Source organism: Coccinella septempunctata, chromosome 9 (genome assembly GCF_907165205.1).
Source record: "Coccinella septempunctata chromosome 9, icCocSept1.1, whole genome shotgun sequence".
Lineage (NCBI taxonomy): Eukaryota > Metazoa > Arthropoda > Insecta > Coleoptera > Coccinellidae > Coccinella > Coccinella septempunctata.
Window position 1 is genome coordinate 18,717,181 of NC_058197.1, and position 14,798 is coordinate 18,731,978.

Consider the following 14,798-nt stretch of genomic DNA (forward strand, 5'->3'; position numbering starts at 1 on the left):
AAAAAACACATTCTCCAAACAATGAAAATATATTAACAGACACATTTAATTCCCACTAAAATACCAAAAATTAATGGAACTTAAAACTGAAATCAACGAAAAATGGTCTAGTCATCACAGTCTGCAACGTTGATGTACGCTTCCAATAAGAAATAAATGCTCCGCAATGCGTCTCTCTTAGCTTCTTTCTCTGTTGCACCTTTGCCCAAAACAGAGAAAGGTGTATCTAAATCAACATCTAACAGTACAATTGCAGGTGAAGACTCCTGTAATACAATGAATTCATGTTTCAATTCAAACTTGTCGAGTATCTTCTTCAGTGTTTTCTCGCCACATATTTCTAACAGCTGAAAAACAGAAAATCTGTTACTGCACCATTCCCGACCCGTTACCAACGTTTACCTCTTCGAAATCTTCCTTAGTCAACTCAGCATTTTTCATTAGTTCTACAAGGCAACTAGGGAAATCAATGATTCTCGTGCATTTATTCTTAATGACCTTGTACGAGCTCATTCTATTGTATACTTTCAAGGCGTCATCGTCTTCCATAAGAGTATTACTCAAATCCTCGTTTTCTCTCACCAAATCCGGGATTGTTTCTTTGATCCTGAAAGAGTCAAACGTGATTCGTTATCACTCCAGTAGTGAAACTAGGACTGGATTGTTCATACTTCTCCAGCATCAATTTTGCCGACAATTGTTTCGCCTGCTTTTTCGTTTTAGCTATCGCCTGAGTTCTCATTGAAGATATACTGCACTCGTATGTGAACTGTCTACAATGAGGAGGCCCCACATCGGATATCTCATGGAAAACAGGTAGAGGTATTTTATTATCTGCACAAATTTCTTGCAGACACCCTGAAAACCATTCGTTTATCAAGAATTCCCTGTAAAAAACAGATCACCAACTGGATCTATTTACCAATGCTGTTGACGGACCCCTCGTTTGGGTTATCGGGTTCGTTTCTATGCAAGTTAGGTTTGAAATCTGGGGTGGCAGTCAAGATAATATCGCATTCACCCAATGTGTTCAGCAATTCAAGGGCCCTAAATGCGGCACTGTGTTTCGCTACTTGCTTAGACCTGAAGAGCAAATTTTTCATGTTCCACAAATTATATTTCGTACAGGAAACGGCATCGTTACCTTCCTTTACCTGTAGCTGAAACTGACCCAACGTTGACCTGATACTGGAATTCATTCTCGTGAGTACCACATTTGTTCACTATCAAATTGTATTCCGGTGCCCCAATCTTCATCTTTACTGTATACTCCTGGAGTAACATTGCTGGAGTCTTACTACCGGTCGTCATATTTGTAAGCAGAACTGCAATGAACGGAGAAGATTTTTTCACTGATTCGGAATCATATAACATCTACGACAGATATAGACTCATCTAGTAGAAGAGTGGGTGTAAATTCTCAAGAAATGAGATCAATTTTTTAAATAAAGAACTTATTCATCATAAATTTCAATATGTCAGTTGAGAATATGAATACGAATACATGAGTAGGTGGACTCCAATGAGTAATACTTAAAAACTCACGTCTAACCGATTTTAAAAATATTTTATGTGAAGTTTTACGTCTTTTGCGATGAGAAAAATCGTTTTTCAAATAAAAATGAGAAAAACCGTGTAGGCAACCAGTGATACATTTGAACCACAGAGTAATCCGAGTGATTTGAACTACCACACAGATAACCAAACGAACTTCAAAGTTGTCGTCATTTGAAACTCCAGTGCAGTGCGTAGTGAAATTAAAAAAGGGCGTAAATGAATGGTTGCGAAAAAATTCAATTCACTAGCTTGATTATGGACACCTGAGTTCACTTATTCTTGTGATTTTTGATACCTTCGTAACGATGTCTCAGTTAAAATTTCTGCAGGCTATAAGACTATATAAGATGGAAACGCAACATTGAAAAATAAAATTTTATCGAACAACAATTAAAATCGTACCATTCAACAATGAACAAATCACAATTCAACAGGAAAACGTATCACTTTCAATAATGTTTATAATGTTTGTGACTGTGCTTATGTCCATGATGGTGTTTATGACCATGCTTGTGCTTGTGATCTTCATGATGCTTGTGTCCGTGGTGATGGCTGTGCTTGTGGCCGTGGTGATGATCGTGCTTGTGATCGTGATCGTGCTTGTGGCCGTGCTTGTGATAAGCATCGTGCTTATGGTCGTGGTGGTGTTTATGTTCGTGCTTGTGCCCGTGGTGGTGGTCGTGCTTGTGCTCCTGCTTGTGCTCGTGCTTGTGATGAGCCTCGTGCTTGTGATGATGATTGGCGTCGTGCTTGTGCTTGTGTTCGTGCTTGTGGGCGTGCTTGTGGTCCCCTTCCTCAGCGTGGTGATGGGCGTGTTTGTGTTTGTGATCTTGGTTGTGCTTGTGGTGGTGCTCCTGCTTGTGGCTGTGTTTGTGCAAGTGCTTATGCTGGTGATAGTGAATTTCGGCATGCTCTTCCTCGCCATGATGGGAATGATCGAACTCGTGTAGCGAATATGGTTCACTCTTTCTATGGAAGCTCTTTGTCTCTATCGTTTCCAGTTGGTGTGGTCCGTTGTAGTTGAAACTTCTGGACGTTTTGTATTGTTTGAAACCCGATGTGCTACCTAAGGGACGAGAGTGTTAAGGTCTTATTCTTAGTTAAGGAAGAATGTAATATTTGCTCACCAATGAAATTGTTCTCTTTAAAATCTTCATCGCGTTCTATCTCTTTGGCCAGTAAAGCCTGCGGACTTTGGAAATTCGAATTGCTTTCGTATCTACTGGGGTCTTTGTTGGTTAGGTAAATTGTGTCAGCGTAGGGGTAGCTGTAACTTGGGGTGTCATCTTCGTATCCTGTCTTGGCTTCCCTGTAAGTTGGATAGGCAATCTGGTAGTTGCTATCGTATATTGACATACAGTGGTGGTACTCCGTGAAGAAGACTAGAAAAACACCCACAAGTGCCTGAAAAAAATGCGGTTTTTGAATAAATTCGATTTTAAAATTATTATAAATTATAATACGAGTTGGTATTCACAGAAAAACACTTACCCAGGCTCCCATGTTGCTCTACACAAGAAGCACACAAAGCTGAGAATGACTTAGACCAACAACTTTTCGTATATTTATACAGAGTGGATAAGGTAAAGGAGATGTTTCCGTTCGACACGAAAAAACTTCGTTTTCCTCATTTTTCCGATCGATACAAGCGATTAATGGGTTCCAATGAACGAAACTTTTTAATTTTAATTGGTCTTCCCCATAGGCGTGATCTGAATGCACTCATTGTGCATCGGAAGTTCATGGTTGGATCCACGTATTTGCATAGACCGACAGGTGCATCACCCATTGGCGAAAATGCAGTCTTTAATTGGTTCCCTATGAAGGAATATTCCGAGAATCATTCCGAATAAGATGCCAGTTGAAAAAATTTTTGGCAGCTCCAAAACTACCGGAATTTCAGTGTTACTATCTGAAGACTGAGGCACATCAGAGATGCAAATTCGCTCAGTGCCTGGTACTTGCATTTTCACCCAGCGATTGAAAGTTTACTCCAATCAGATTTTCAATGAGATAAGATAACAGGGTAATTAGGATCAATAAGTAGAAAATTGCATGGAATCCTTACGCTTATTAAACTTGATATAATAAGAAACTATCGTTGATAGCACCGGTCATGCAAAAAATAGAGGTATCTCCCTCTTCTCAGTTTTCCATAAATGTGTCAGATATAAAAAAGCGATTTCATCTTCCAACAACTAGTTTCAGCTTTGTGGTGCAGTGCTTGAAATATGGAGCTATGGGTAAGTCACTCTAAACACGAAAACCATAAGAGATTTTATCAAAAGTCTCCTCATATCTATATACATATAAAAATCGTGTATCGGTACAACTTCCCAACGAGTTTCGTTTTAATTACATCGATAAGTTTCAAAATATTGGACAATAAATTCATATCCCTCTAACACCGAACAGTACCTAACCACATTTATCCAAAAAAACAAACTTCGAGCTATAAAATCTAACTGCACACATCGAATTTGGACAACGATAACGCTCTCCCTTTCAACCCTTCGCTCAAATTCACTTTAATACCTTTCAGATCATCATTGCAACCCTTACGTTCCTACAAAACACCGCACAACCAATAAGAGTGGACCATCATACCAAATCGAAATTCCTGATAGTTGCCAACACCCAGGACCCAATCAAGGACGATACTACCCCTAAAAACGACCCAGATGACTTCAAACACCACACCTTCAGTTCGAACAGATCTCACCCGAGGATCAAGAACGATAAGAAGCACACCATCAGCATACCCACCCTCCAGAGCATCAACCTGTTAAGCGTTGGGAAAAACGAAGGGCAGGCCAAAAATAAAGGTGGTAAATTACCATCTTCAACGTTCGAGATAACCCCTGCAGACTCCACGTATTTGGGGTATACCATAGACAACCATCTGTTGGAGAATCCACCCTTGAGCAATCCACCCAATAAGATCCATTTGAAGAAGGATCAGTGAGTGAAGATTTAAAAACATTGGTGGTGTAGCTTGTAATATTAATTTTTTCTTTGTACAGGCACGTATCGAAGAAACACACCAACGTCAAACTGCCAAACTTCCAGCAACAAACCCTCTACAACCCTTCCACGGATTTCGAACCCTCCAACGTGGAGAGCACCATCAACAGACCGAAGATATACGAGCACTTGGAACCTGAAAAACCAGTACACGAACATTTCCCATCCGACCTCAAAGATCTCATAGAGAAGGCTCAACGTATGGACTTCAAGGGCAAATCTGGCTCTCCTAGGAAACATCGCAATAGCGACGACAATAACCTCGGCTATAAAAGCGAGAATTACGAGATTCAAGAGTACCCAGATCATCAGCCTTACTTGGACCACAACAACGAGTACCACGTTTACCATGACGGTAAGTTACTTCGCAAAAGAAGACGTAGAACCTTCTGAAAAACGTTCTCCATCTTCCGTGTTTCAGCCCCGTTGAAGAAGAAGAAAAAGGAGATCCACTACCACCAACACAAGCACCTGCACGAGCACGACCACGACCAAAAGCACGAGCACAAGCACCAATCCGGACACCATCACGACCACGGTCACGACCATCACCAGAAACACAAGCACTCCCACGGTCACGATGACGATCACTGGCATGACCATCACGAGCTTGGGGAGCATCACCACCAGTCGCATCACGGCCACGATCACCACTCCTCCCACGAGCACAAGCACCACCAAGACCACGACCACAAGCACGACAGCGGTCATCATCACGACCACGAGGATCACCACGACCACCACGAGGACCACAAGAATTGGCACGGTCATAAGCATCACAGCGATCACGATCATCGTCACGGTCACGATCATAGGCATAAGAGCAAGCACGGGCACGATCATAAGCACAGTCACAAGCACAAGCACAGCCATCATCAGAAGCACGGTGGGAAGTATTGATCATTCGATGCTTTAGTTTAATATGTGGTTGTTTTTGTTTGTTACGAATAAATATAAGTTTTATAATTTGTTTTTTAACCGTTTTTTATTGTAATCTTCGAAATAAGAAGTTTTCAAAGTGGTAATGAATGAAAAATCCCAACAGTACGAATATTTTAACAGTAGATTCTAGAAACACTTTTTTCCTTCACTATTTTTACCGAATCGGCTCGGTTTGAAAGATACAAGCTCAAAAAGATGTTCCTTCTGCTAAAAACACCTAGAAATCAAGGTTTACTATGATGTGGGACCTCCTGTAGCTCTTCGTAGTGCTCTTACTCTGTTTTGTGAGGGATATTATGATAAATGTCCTTAAAAGCATTGGCGAGCTGTTTTAATGTCTGTGGTGGGTCAGGTAAACGGTGTATTTGCTGTGACGTTGCAGACCAGACATGATCATCACAATTTTAGTCTGGAGAAGCAACTGGCAAATCCATTCGATCAAGAAGTGTTTAGAAGTTATTTCGTCGAGCACTTCGAGCAGTAAACCGTATGAAACGATCTTGTGCGAAGGTTGTAGCTCTTTATCTTCAACTCAATGAGTATATCACTAGTACGATAGCAATTTCATGCTTTGTTTGATGAGGACCATATTTTGTTTGTGTGTAAAACGCACTTCTATTCTTGAGCAGTGTAAATAAAAAGTTCTACTCCAGTATTTCAAATCAAAAATCAAATCAAAAACGTTCAAATAGAAGGATCAATATTGAATAAACAAAATATTCCACTTTGAAAGGGATATGCTCGTATTGAAGTCCATTATTCTCGAGATCTACTATTTTTAGCAAAGAGGAAATGAATAATTTATAAATAGAAGGATTTCAAATCCGTAGAACGTATGGGAAACAGAAGGATCAAATGTTGGTTAGTTTTCCAATTCCATCGTATTGTCAAGTTTGTAAAACTGTTCTCCTTGAGTCCAGACTCTACGACAATTGGTTTATATCTGGATAAATTGACGAATATTTACGGATGTTTGAATGAAAACTTCAGGCTTAGCAAAATATGTTTAAAAGGATGAAACATGTCTCGATATCAGTCTAGGAATACCATCACCGAACTTGAAAACCAGAGTGCTTGTGCTAAATGTTGGAAAATAACTTGGAAAACAATCACCTGTATATTTTCCCATGTCACCCTTATAACCTTAGTAGTGACCTATTGCACTGCTGGAGCCTTCACTTTCGAAGCCCTAGAAGTTGACTACGAAAAACAGGTTTGTCGATATTTCTCCTCCACCACTTATTTCCATCAGTCATAACAGTGTATCTTCTTCATTTCCAATAGGTCAAAAGGAGCATAAAAGGCATACGACAAAATGTGACGAATCACTTGTGGCATCTGGCCTTGGAATCCAAGGTCCTCGACGAGGTGAGCTTCACGAAGAACGCATCCAGTCTGATACAAAATTTCGAAGGTGCCCTAGTCAAGGCTATGACCAAAGACGGTTGGGATGGGGAAGAAGATGAGAACATAGTGCAGTGGACTAGAACTGGCTCCCTGTTTTACTCCATCATAGTGATCACCACGATCGGTAGGTAGCTAGAGTGATGGTGAGTTTATGCAGAGTTACTTAGAGCTAAGAACATAGCATAGGCTGCTGCCAATTAGATTACTGCCTTCCTTAGTTGTTAGTTCTTGGTAACTCTGCGTAAACTAACCATAAAACCCATCAGTTTCCTCTGTAATTTTCGGTTAAGTGCGAGTGGTCGAAGGATACAAAATGAACGAAGGGTTTCAGAATTTATTGGCGTCTTATATAAACCTTTTTCACGCTGGATTTCAAAAGGTAATTATATACTGAAGCAAAAATTGACAAAATCGAATTATAATTTATTCTGAAGCTACAATATCTTATTCTACCATAAGTGGTTTCCATAATGTACGACTAAAAACAGAGAAATATGAACGGTTTATGCTAAAATAATTGGATTTTCTTACCAAACGATAAACATCGAAAAATATACATTATATACACTCACGATTTTGATGAACAATTGGGTTCATTTCGTTATCACAGTCAGTAATCTCTCCTATCGTATGGCCTTGCACCAGGACCTACAAGGACACCGTTTTGCGACCCATAACCATTTGGTCTTCCACCTATCAAACCTGTGGAATTTCCCAATGTATAAACAGTATAAATGATTGTTGAGCAGAGTATTTTTGAGAAATTTCATTGATCCAAAGGAGATCTCAGAAGAAACGGTTTATATCAATCATTACCTGGCCTGTTGAATCCTCCAGGTCTACCAAAATCATTTCCTGGTCCTACTAATATACCATTGTCTGAAAAACATCGTCAAATTACTAAAAACCATCATAAATGACGAGCAATATAATATTATAATTCGAGGTTTATTCAATATACTCATTAAAAGTCGATTCAATCATTACCTGGCCTATTCACTAACCCAGGCCTTCCCAGATGACCAACAGGACCTCCAGGACCTACCAGTATACCGTTCTCAGCAGAATGCACGGGTCTACTAGGATAATCACTGCCCAGATCCTCGATTTTGTTGCGATTGTAACAGCAATACTTCTTGCCAACGTCACAATGTCCCTAAGTCAAATATAAAAAAAAATAATAACGCACAGTTAAATGTAGCAACTTCAATTTCACTCACGTAACTTATCCCTGGCGATCTACAGTTAAACTTTTCGGTACACTTGCAAGTGTCGTAGTTCTTGAATGGCCCTTCTTTAACCCACGATGGTATGGGACCAGTCAACACCCCTGGGTCACTTGGATCGTTGGGATAGTACCCGTCTGAAGGTACTGGTCTACCATAGCCTCCTCCACCGTTACCATATAGTCCACCTGGCCTAAAATATAAACCAATATCAACATCTCCTGTTATTCATTACTTGAATCTTATTACCTATTATTTTGAATCAAGGGCGGTCTCTGATTGTATGGTCTCTCGTTTTGATAAGGACCAAGTTGTGGTCTGGATACGTATCCAGAGTCTGGATATATCGGCCTCTCATCTACGGGTCTGTTGGGTTCGTAAACATCCTGATTTTCGTAAATGTTATACCTTCCCTTGTCAGGCCTGTAACAGGTGGATTATTTAACATTTTGACACAATCGAATGGGAGGTTTGTGTGAGGAATTGTTCCTTACTTTTCATATCTTAGACCACGATTCCTAGCCTCTCCATTTCTTCCATTATCCTGCCAAACCCATTTGTTTTCCTCTGCCTTAACACTGGCTCCTAAATAGTAGATGATCCCTGAAAAAAAGACGTATATTTCAGACTTGAAATTAAGGAATTTTTCAGGGGTAACTGCTGAAAATTACCGAAACTCGCTCACCTAAAATCAAAGTCGACTTCATTGTTAACTTAACAAAACTACGATTTCCATACGAAGTACCACAAACCTACAAGGTGAAACACTTGAATGGAATGGTATTTGGTAATATCAGCAGACGTTATTTAAGGATTTCTTAATAGGTGGTGGGATATGGTCAAGACACCTGAATGAATGCTTATTTCCAATTGATTAAATCCATGAAGAACTATTGTTTCTTCGCTAGGCTAATTGTTACGAAATGGAGCAGATTTGGCTTAAAATCGACTATGAACATAAGGATAATAGTTCATTAAGAACTTCACCGAAAAACGAGTTCTTATAGAGAGGTGTGTACTATATTTTTCCAAAAAAAGGAGGTCCCCTAAGGTATAAATCATTAGCTTATCGGTATTTTGAAATGAAAATGGATTTTCTTCATTAAACCAATTCGTACAGTGACCTCAATGCATTGGATTACCTACTGAAAATATTAGGCCAAGAAATAAAATTTATCTGCGTTATGAACATAACAAGTATTTGAGATACTGTCCATTTGATTACGTCTTTGCCATAGTAATACTTTCACAATTTAGCTGAAATTGTTAACGTTCAAGTTTCCAATGATTAACCGTCGAAAAAAATTGATTTTCCGCAGAATCTCATGAAGAACCTTCGGGCAATACTTCCCTAATTATGAAGACGTAGCATCCGGTTAATTGTGAACTTCTGGACATGTAGCATTGAGGATGATTACATATTTCGGAAATAGCAAGTCCATCTCGATCTGGTTCACTAATTTACCGGAAATTCACTATCGTTTCTTCAAGTCTGGAGATCAAAGATAGGTGGGCAAATGTCTTGGCAGCTTGTGTATTGTGGGACTTGCTCGAAATCTTTTTAGTTTTCCTAGAACAACATCCACATCTTGGTGTGTTCATATATTGTCTTATATGCCTGTATACCCCTTTCAAGGATTTATTCTTCAAGAATTCCTATCAGATCGTTGGTTTTCCCAACTCATAGGCGATTTGGTTTTACCCAAGGTACGTAGACCGTAAATATATTCGTTAATTTGAAGGTACTCCAATTACATACTACCTGAGACTATTGTACATTGTGTTGCAAGACTATTCACTTCGATATAGTATCGACTATACATAGACTGATCGACTGATGAAATCGAATAAGAAGGGAGAGTGGGATATATAATATAGAAACAGAAACTCCTATTTATAAGTTCCAATAAAAAAAATTGAACCCTTATAGGACCAGTCCTCCAGCAGCAATGAAAAAACTTGTTTTCTGATAAAAAATTCATAAATGATTGCTAGAAATATGAAAAGCAAAAATAACCGTGCCTATTTTTCTCCTGAAAACTGTTAAAACAGCCAAAAACAGCTTTCAAAACTGTTTTCCCAGGCATAAGGTGAAAATTTACCAATCATAGAACCACAACTCTATGCCATATCTTCCGCTGTGTAGGGTGAAAATCTTCTACGATGCAGAGCATCAAACTTGTTATTTTCATGCAAATCACATCTGGAAATTCGATTCGTAAGAGTTGTCAGTGTTGGCGAATGTGGGTCAATGGCAAAGTATGGGAGGTCCTCCTCTTTTACTACCACATTATGCAAGCAGAATGATAGTAGTAAGATTGGAAATGAACCGACGACAACTACGTGTTAATCACCCCCAATAAAAGGTCCTCTTTCTTTCAGGTTACGGTCACATAACTCCCAAAACTGCCCTCGGTAAGGTGGTCACAATTTTCTACGCCATATTGGGTATACCCTTGATGTTACTATGTCTATCCAACATCGGAGACATTATGGCCACGTCCTTCAGGTTTCTCTACTGGAGGGTGTGTTGCTACGTTTGCACAAGACCAAAAAAACCCAGGAGATCTCGATCAATCAGGGGGTCGGTCAGATCAGCTGAGTGAGTGATAAAAGTTTATTTCGTATCTCCTAATGGATTGTTTGCTTAGTTGTGAAAAACTGAACAGAACCTATCCAATATCTCCAAGGAAACAAGAAAACTAGTTCTTGGCTTTAAAATAACAATTTGAATGTTCGTGCGGACTTTGAGCGCCATCTAGAGGCTAGTTTCTGAGATACACAATTTTATTGAGAATTTTCTTCATATTTTCCACCGATACAATCCCCATGTGAATTTGCATAAGTATTTCTATCGATGCTTTACTACAGTGACTCTAACAACTCTTGTAAGAGTCACTGTATGTTTTACAAGTACTCAACGCTATCTTAAATAGCGCTGGAGAGCGCATCCACCACTTTAAGTTTGTTGTTAGATTCTTCAATATTGAAAGCGGAATTTCACTATGGAAGATGTGAAACTTTTAAAATTGGTAATCAAGGAAAGTAGGATCAGTTTCCAGATTACTGTCGTTTCCTAGGTCAAAATTTTCTGGACCAATTTACGAGATCGCATCCACCATTATTACTTGGGAAAGTGCCTTGGATCGAAAGAATTGTTTTGATGAGGATATATCTCGTATAAACGAGAGGTTTTCAAAGGTATTCCTTACTCTTTCAGGAGATTTTCAAGATCCCGCAATGCCTCTTTCAGAAGATCCGTGAGAAATTCAACGAGATCTGCAGATAGCGGTTACGGAAACCTAGATATGCACACCTCTCACTCAGACACCGATTTGAGGTAAGACAAAGAATTAAAGACCCTATCCAGACAACTCAGGAATGGCACAAAGACCTATTCTGGTCAAATTTCTTTTCTACTTGCAGCAGATACCACGAATACACCAGGCAAGGGGGCAACCTCCAAAGGAACCAGCCGTCTAGATTCTCAGACGAGCGAAGAGGTCAATCAGCCCCCAGGTTCGGAGCCAGGGGTGGATCCTTGGACAGGAAAAAATTCCAGAACCGGCATCAGAGAACCAGAGAATTCGAGGCCTTGGAAATGCAAGCCTTCGACAAGACTCCCATCCTATGCAACAAGTACGTGGTCAAGGAGGGAGAGTTGAATGGTGGTGATCCTCCAGGTAGGTTAGGTTAGGTTAGGTTAGGTGATCCTCCAGGTAGGTTAGGTTAGGTTAGGTTAGGTGATCCTCCAGGTAGGTTAGGTTAGGTTAGGTGATCCTCCAGGTAGGTTAGGTTAGGTTAGGTGATCCTCCAGGTAGGTTAGGTTAGGTTAGGTGATCCTCCAGGTAGGTTAGGTTAGGTGATCCTCCAGGTAGGTTAGGTTAGGTCAGGGTCACGGAGTATCAGAGGAAAATAGATACTATAGCCTGTTCTAAGATCTTCTCCTATGTATATCAATTTTCGAAGGACATCATTTGATACTCAGAATTCATTCCAGCAGGAATAACAGTGAGGGACCTGGACAATGAGAGAAGAGGTCGATCTAAACAGCATCCATCAACCAGTGAGAAAGATCCCAACCATTTACAAATCCCAGTAGAGGACCACTTGGGAGATGACCAGGAAGAACAGCATCATGCAAGAAAAAAGAGGCTATCACGTTAGTATTATATGATATTCTGACCCCATTCTGTTACGCCTTGATTGAACATGCTGTACCCTTGTATCTTTGTACATTTCATCCTTCTTTACCACCAAAACAAGAGGAGAAGGTTACACAAGGGAGGCCAATCTATGTAGCACAAGTTGGAGAGGAGTGAGATTCACTATAATGATCCCCTTTTTCCAGTGCCCCTAATTGCCAAATGTCTTCCTTGCAACTCAATAATTTCCTTCAGAAAACCATGTTTTATTGCACTTTTTAACCTTGCTCACCCTTAGAGGAGGGTTTTCCAATTAGAAAACAGGACAATGGTTCATTTGGTTGATACCATGAAGCTGCAAAGTTTCCCCAAGCAATAACCATTTTGGCCAGGTTTTCAGATTCAAGTATCCTTTCAGCTCGACTCAACTCCAGTCCAAAGATGATGACCCCTCTGGGCTATGGCTACAGGAGCAAGTACCTCGACGATCCCGATTCCGATGAAGACTTCTTCTACGACGACGTCTACTACGACACAGAAAAGCACAGAACCCGGCCAGTGCCAATAGGTCTATGCGTTTTCCTCGTCATGAGCTACATAGTTGGAGGCGCCTTCCTCTTTGACTACTGGGAACAGTGGGGTCTGCTCAACGCAGCCTATTTCTGCTTCATAACCCTCACCACCATAGGGTTTGGTGACCTGGTGCCGGCCAAGGGTGTCAGTCAAGATACCAACGAAACTACTACCACTGTAACAGTCAGTATAGCCTTGTGCTCGCTGTATCTGCTGTTCGGCATAGCTCTGCTGGCTATGAGCTTCAACCTGGTGCAGGAGGAGGTCATTACGAATGTTAAGTCGTTGGCGAAGACGTTGGGGATCATCAAGAGTGACGATGAGGACGAGTCAGACCTGGATGATGTCTGAATGAAGGAATACTTGTTGAATAAATGAAGAATATGATGTGTTGTGTTTTCTTTCATATCAATCCAAGCTTTTTTCATTGTATAAATCAACTGCGATTACAGATCGAATTGCTACATGCAAGACTCATCGTTGGGATTTTCCCCTCATCTTCATAGAACGTAAAAATACAAGAGTTCATTCAACACAAACCACTCAGGGCTCTTTAAGCAAACAGTATTTCTGCGAATCAAGGTCAACACACCTGAAGATTCACAATTCTCTTGGGAGTGGAGGATGGAGGAAGCATACTCATAAGTACACTGACTTAAACTTGAAAAAAAAATTTATACACCATGTTGGGAATATTGTCGATTTATTCTCGGAGTTGACAAGCAGCTTTCGTTGATCTGGGAATGCACCAAGACTTTGTTTCTTTCTCGTTTTATGGTTTCAAGATGAAGAAGGGAAATTCCCAGAATAAAGAACACCGTGTGTACATTTGATGCCTCGAACTCGTTTCTAGAAAAAATTGGACTAGCAAAAGTTCCAATCACGAATGAATTATTAATTATATACCCTTTTAGATACAGCTATAACAGTTTATCTTAGTGTGTATGAGGCTTATCGATGAAGGCATAGACAATTAAACATCCCCAAATTAGCAATAGTATTTCCTGTAGCTCAAGAACTGAATATCTCTAGATTCTGTTGGGGAATTCCAAGAGTTGTGATTTTCCCCTGGAAGATGACTATAATTTAATTTAATGGTGCGGTTTATAGGACCGTGATAAAAATCCTCCACTGACGCAGATGGTTTTACACACTGCCCAACCATGAAATTGTTCTTTTTGATGCATGTGGATTTGGACAAAGTTGCTTGTATTGATGGAAGGAGATAAAAAGGAAGAAGATAAACTCATAATTAAGATAGGTGATGAAAATGACAGTCATCAAACTACAGGGGAAATTCACATCATTACAATCTTCGTACATATCGTGTAAACGACTCATTGGATACACGTTCTTCATTTATCATATAAGAATCGACGAGTAATTGAGGAAGAAATATTATTTTATCTTCGAGGTATTCCTCACTTTGAATGGATATGTCGATATGGTGTATTTCTGTTGACATTTCGACATGTAAAGGTACTAGAAACGTATACGAGTTCACTTTTGTCGCTGCAAAACGTATCCGATTAACATATAATGCTAAACGATAAAAATATTATTCATTAAGCGGCAATATGTCACAAGTTTTTCACCCAGATTTCCTGTTGGAAACGCAAATTATGAATTTGAACAATGCAGCATTGATGGGGAACGTTTCTATGTTAAAAAATCTCAAGAGGGCTTGTGAACCATACGTTAACAATCATGTTGTAACAACTTATACGAAATGAACGTTTTCTGTAGAGTGGAAACAAATTTCCATATCCTTTAGGGACAATGAAACTACCACTAGTTGGTTTTTGATGAAAAAAAGCTAAACCTCAGTTAATCGATGTCAATGTATATCAAAACACTGACTCTGTCATGGGCTACTCTGTATCTACTCTTGATGAGTACAATCAAAATATCTGTTTTTCAATTT

At 39.8% G+C, this 14,798-nt stretch overlaps 5 protein-coding genes across 7 annotated transcripts in view; 2 read left to right on the top strand and 3 right to left on the bottom strand.

Annotated features, from left to right (window-relative positions):
- Positions 1 to 10: 10 nt before the first annotated feature.
- LOC123320120 (interferon-inducible double-stranded RNA-dependent protein kinase activator A-like) lies at positions 11 to 1,687 on the bottom strand. Its single transcript, XM_044907311.1, has 6 exons — positions 1,553 to 1,687; positions 1,145 to 1,325; positions 923 to 1,083; positions 672 to 858; positions 403 to 607; positions 11 to 347 (listed from the first exon to the last, which is right to left on the bottom strand). The coding sequence occupies exons 2-6, from the start codon at positions 1,309 to 1,311 to the stop codon at positions 108 to 110; spliced, it is 960 nt and encodes a 319-aa protein (XP_044763246.1). The 5' UTR covers positions 1,312 to 1,325; positions 1,553 to 1,687; the 3' UTR covers positions 11 to 107.
- Positions 1,688 to 2,006: 319 nt separating this feature from the next.
- LOC123321142 (histidine-rich glycoprotein-like) lies at positions 2,007 to 3,360 on the bottom strand. Its single transcript, XM_044908647.1, has 3 exons — positions 3,049 to 3,360; positions 2,685 to 2,961; positions 2,007 to 2,623 (listed from the first exon to the last, which is right to left on the bottom strand). The coding sequence occupies exons 1-3, from the start codon at positions 3,058 to 3,060 to the stop codon at positions 2,007 to 2,009; spliced, it is 906 nt and encodes a 301-aa protein (XP_044764582.1). The 5' UTR covers positions 3,061 to 3,360.
- A 225-nt stretch (positions 3,361 to 3,585) lies between these two features.
- Positions 3,586 to 5,551, top strand: LOC123320118 (histidine-rich glycoprotein-like). The gene is made up of 4 exons (XM_044907308.1): positions 3,586 to 3,800; positions 4,100 to 4,518; positions 4,581 to 4,936; positions 5,003 to 5,551. Exons 1-4 carry the CDS (start codon positions 3,789 to 3,791, stop codon positions 5,479 to 5,481), a joined length of 1,266 nt encoding a protein of 421 aa, XP_044763243.1. The 5' UTR covers positions 3,586 to 3,788; the 3' UTR covers positions 5,482 to 5,551.
- An 826-nt stretch (positions 5,552 to 6,377) lies between these two features.
- LOC123320116 lies at positions 6,378 to 13,255 on the top strand. 2 transcript variants are annotated; one of them, XM_044907304.1, is made up of 7 exons: positions 6,378 to 6,736; positions 6,808 to 7,054; positions 10,539 to 10,758; positions 11,377 to 11,496; positions 11,583 to 11,839; positions 12,157 to 12,318; positions 12,720 to 13,255. In XM_044907304.1, the coding sequence occupies exons 1-7, from the start codon at positions 6,545 to 6,547 to the stop codon at positions 13,223 to 13,225; spliced, it is 1,704 nt and encodes a 567-aa protein (XP_044763239.1). In that variant the 5' UTR covers positions 6,378 to 6,544; the 3' UTR covers positions 13,226 to 13,255. The 2 variants fall into 2 exon arrangements, with proteins under 2 accessions (XP_044763239.1, XP_044763240.1); XM_044907305.1 differs by having other exon boundaries at positions 12,160 to 12,318.
- Positions 7,366 to 14,798, bottom strand: part of LOC123320123 — a 55,006-nt gene continuing 47,573 nt past the window's right edge. Inside the window, exons 3-9 of one of the 2 annotated variants that reach the window (XM_044907314.1) lie at positions 8,842 to 8,908; positions 8,651 to 8,759; positions 8,406 to 8,579; positions 8,151 to 8,349; positions 7,918 to 8,086; positions 7,747 to 7,809; positions 7,366 to 7,632 (exon numbers count right to left, since the gene is read on the bottom strand). In XM_044907314.1, coding sequence (XP_044763249.1) covers positions 7,541 to 7,632; positions 7,747 to 7,809; positions 7,918 to 8,086; positions 8,151 to 8,349; positions 8,406 to 8,579; positions 8,651 to 8,759; positions 8,842 to 8,863 — 828 coding nt within the window. In that variant the 5' untranslated portion in view covers positions 8,864 to 8,908 and the 3' untranslated portion in view covers positions 7,366 to 7,540. Of the gene's footprint in view, positions 7,633 to 7,746; positions 7,810 to 7,917; positions 8,087 to 8,150; positions 8,350 to 8,405; positions 8,580 to 8,650; positions 8,760 to 8,841; positions 9,078 to 14,798 lie in introns of those variants that run through there. The other variant, XM_044907313.1, reaches the window with a different exon arrangement.

Coding starts and splice junctions, on each gene's coding strand:
- LOC123320120 (XM_044907311.1), bottom strand. CDS start 1,311: ATGACGACCGGTAGTAAGACTCCAGCAATGTTACTCCAGGAGTATACA. Junction 859..922: donor GGGGTCCGTCAACAGCATTG/GTAAATAGATCC, acceptor AATGGTTTTCAG/GGTGTCTGCAAGAAATTTGT. Junction 348..402: donor CTAAGGAAGATTTCGAAGAG/GTAAACGTTGGT, acceptor TCTGTTTTTCAG/CTGTTAGAAATATGTGGCGA.
- LOC123321142 (XM_044908647.1), bottom strand. Junction 2,624..2,684: donor TAAAGAGAACAATTTCATTG/GTGAGCAAATAT, acceptor CTCGTCCCTTAG/GTAGCACATCGGGTTTCAAA.
- LOC123320118 (XM_044907308.1), top strand. Junction 4,519..4,580: donor ATCCATTTGAAGAAGGATCA/GTGAGTGAAGAT, acceptor TTCTTTGTACAG/GCACGTATCGAAGAAACACA. Junction 4,937..5,002: donor GTACCACGTTTACCATGACG/GTAAGTTACTTC, acceptor TCCGTGTTTCAG/CCCCGTTGAAGAAGAAGAAA.
- LOC123320116 (XM_044907304.1), top strand. CDS start 6,545: ATGTCTCGATATCAGTCTAGGAATACCATCACCGAACTTGAAAACCAG. Junction 11,497..11,582: donor CACTCAGACACCGATTTGAG/GTAAGACAAAGA, acceptor TTCTACTTGCAG/CAGATACCACGAATACACCA. Junction 11,840..12,156: donor GAATGGTGGTGATCCTCCAG/GTAGGTTAGGTT, acceptor AATTCATTCCAG/CAGGAATAACAGTGAGGGAC.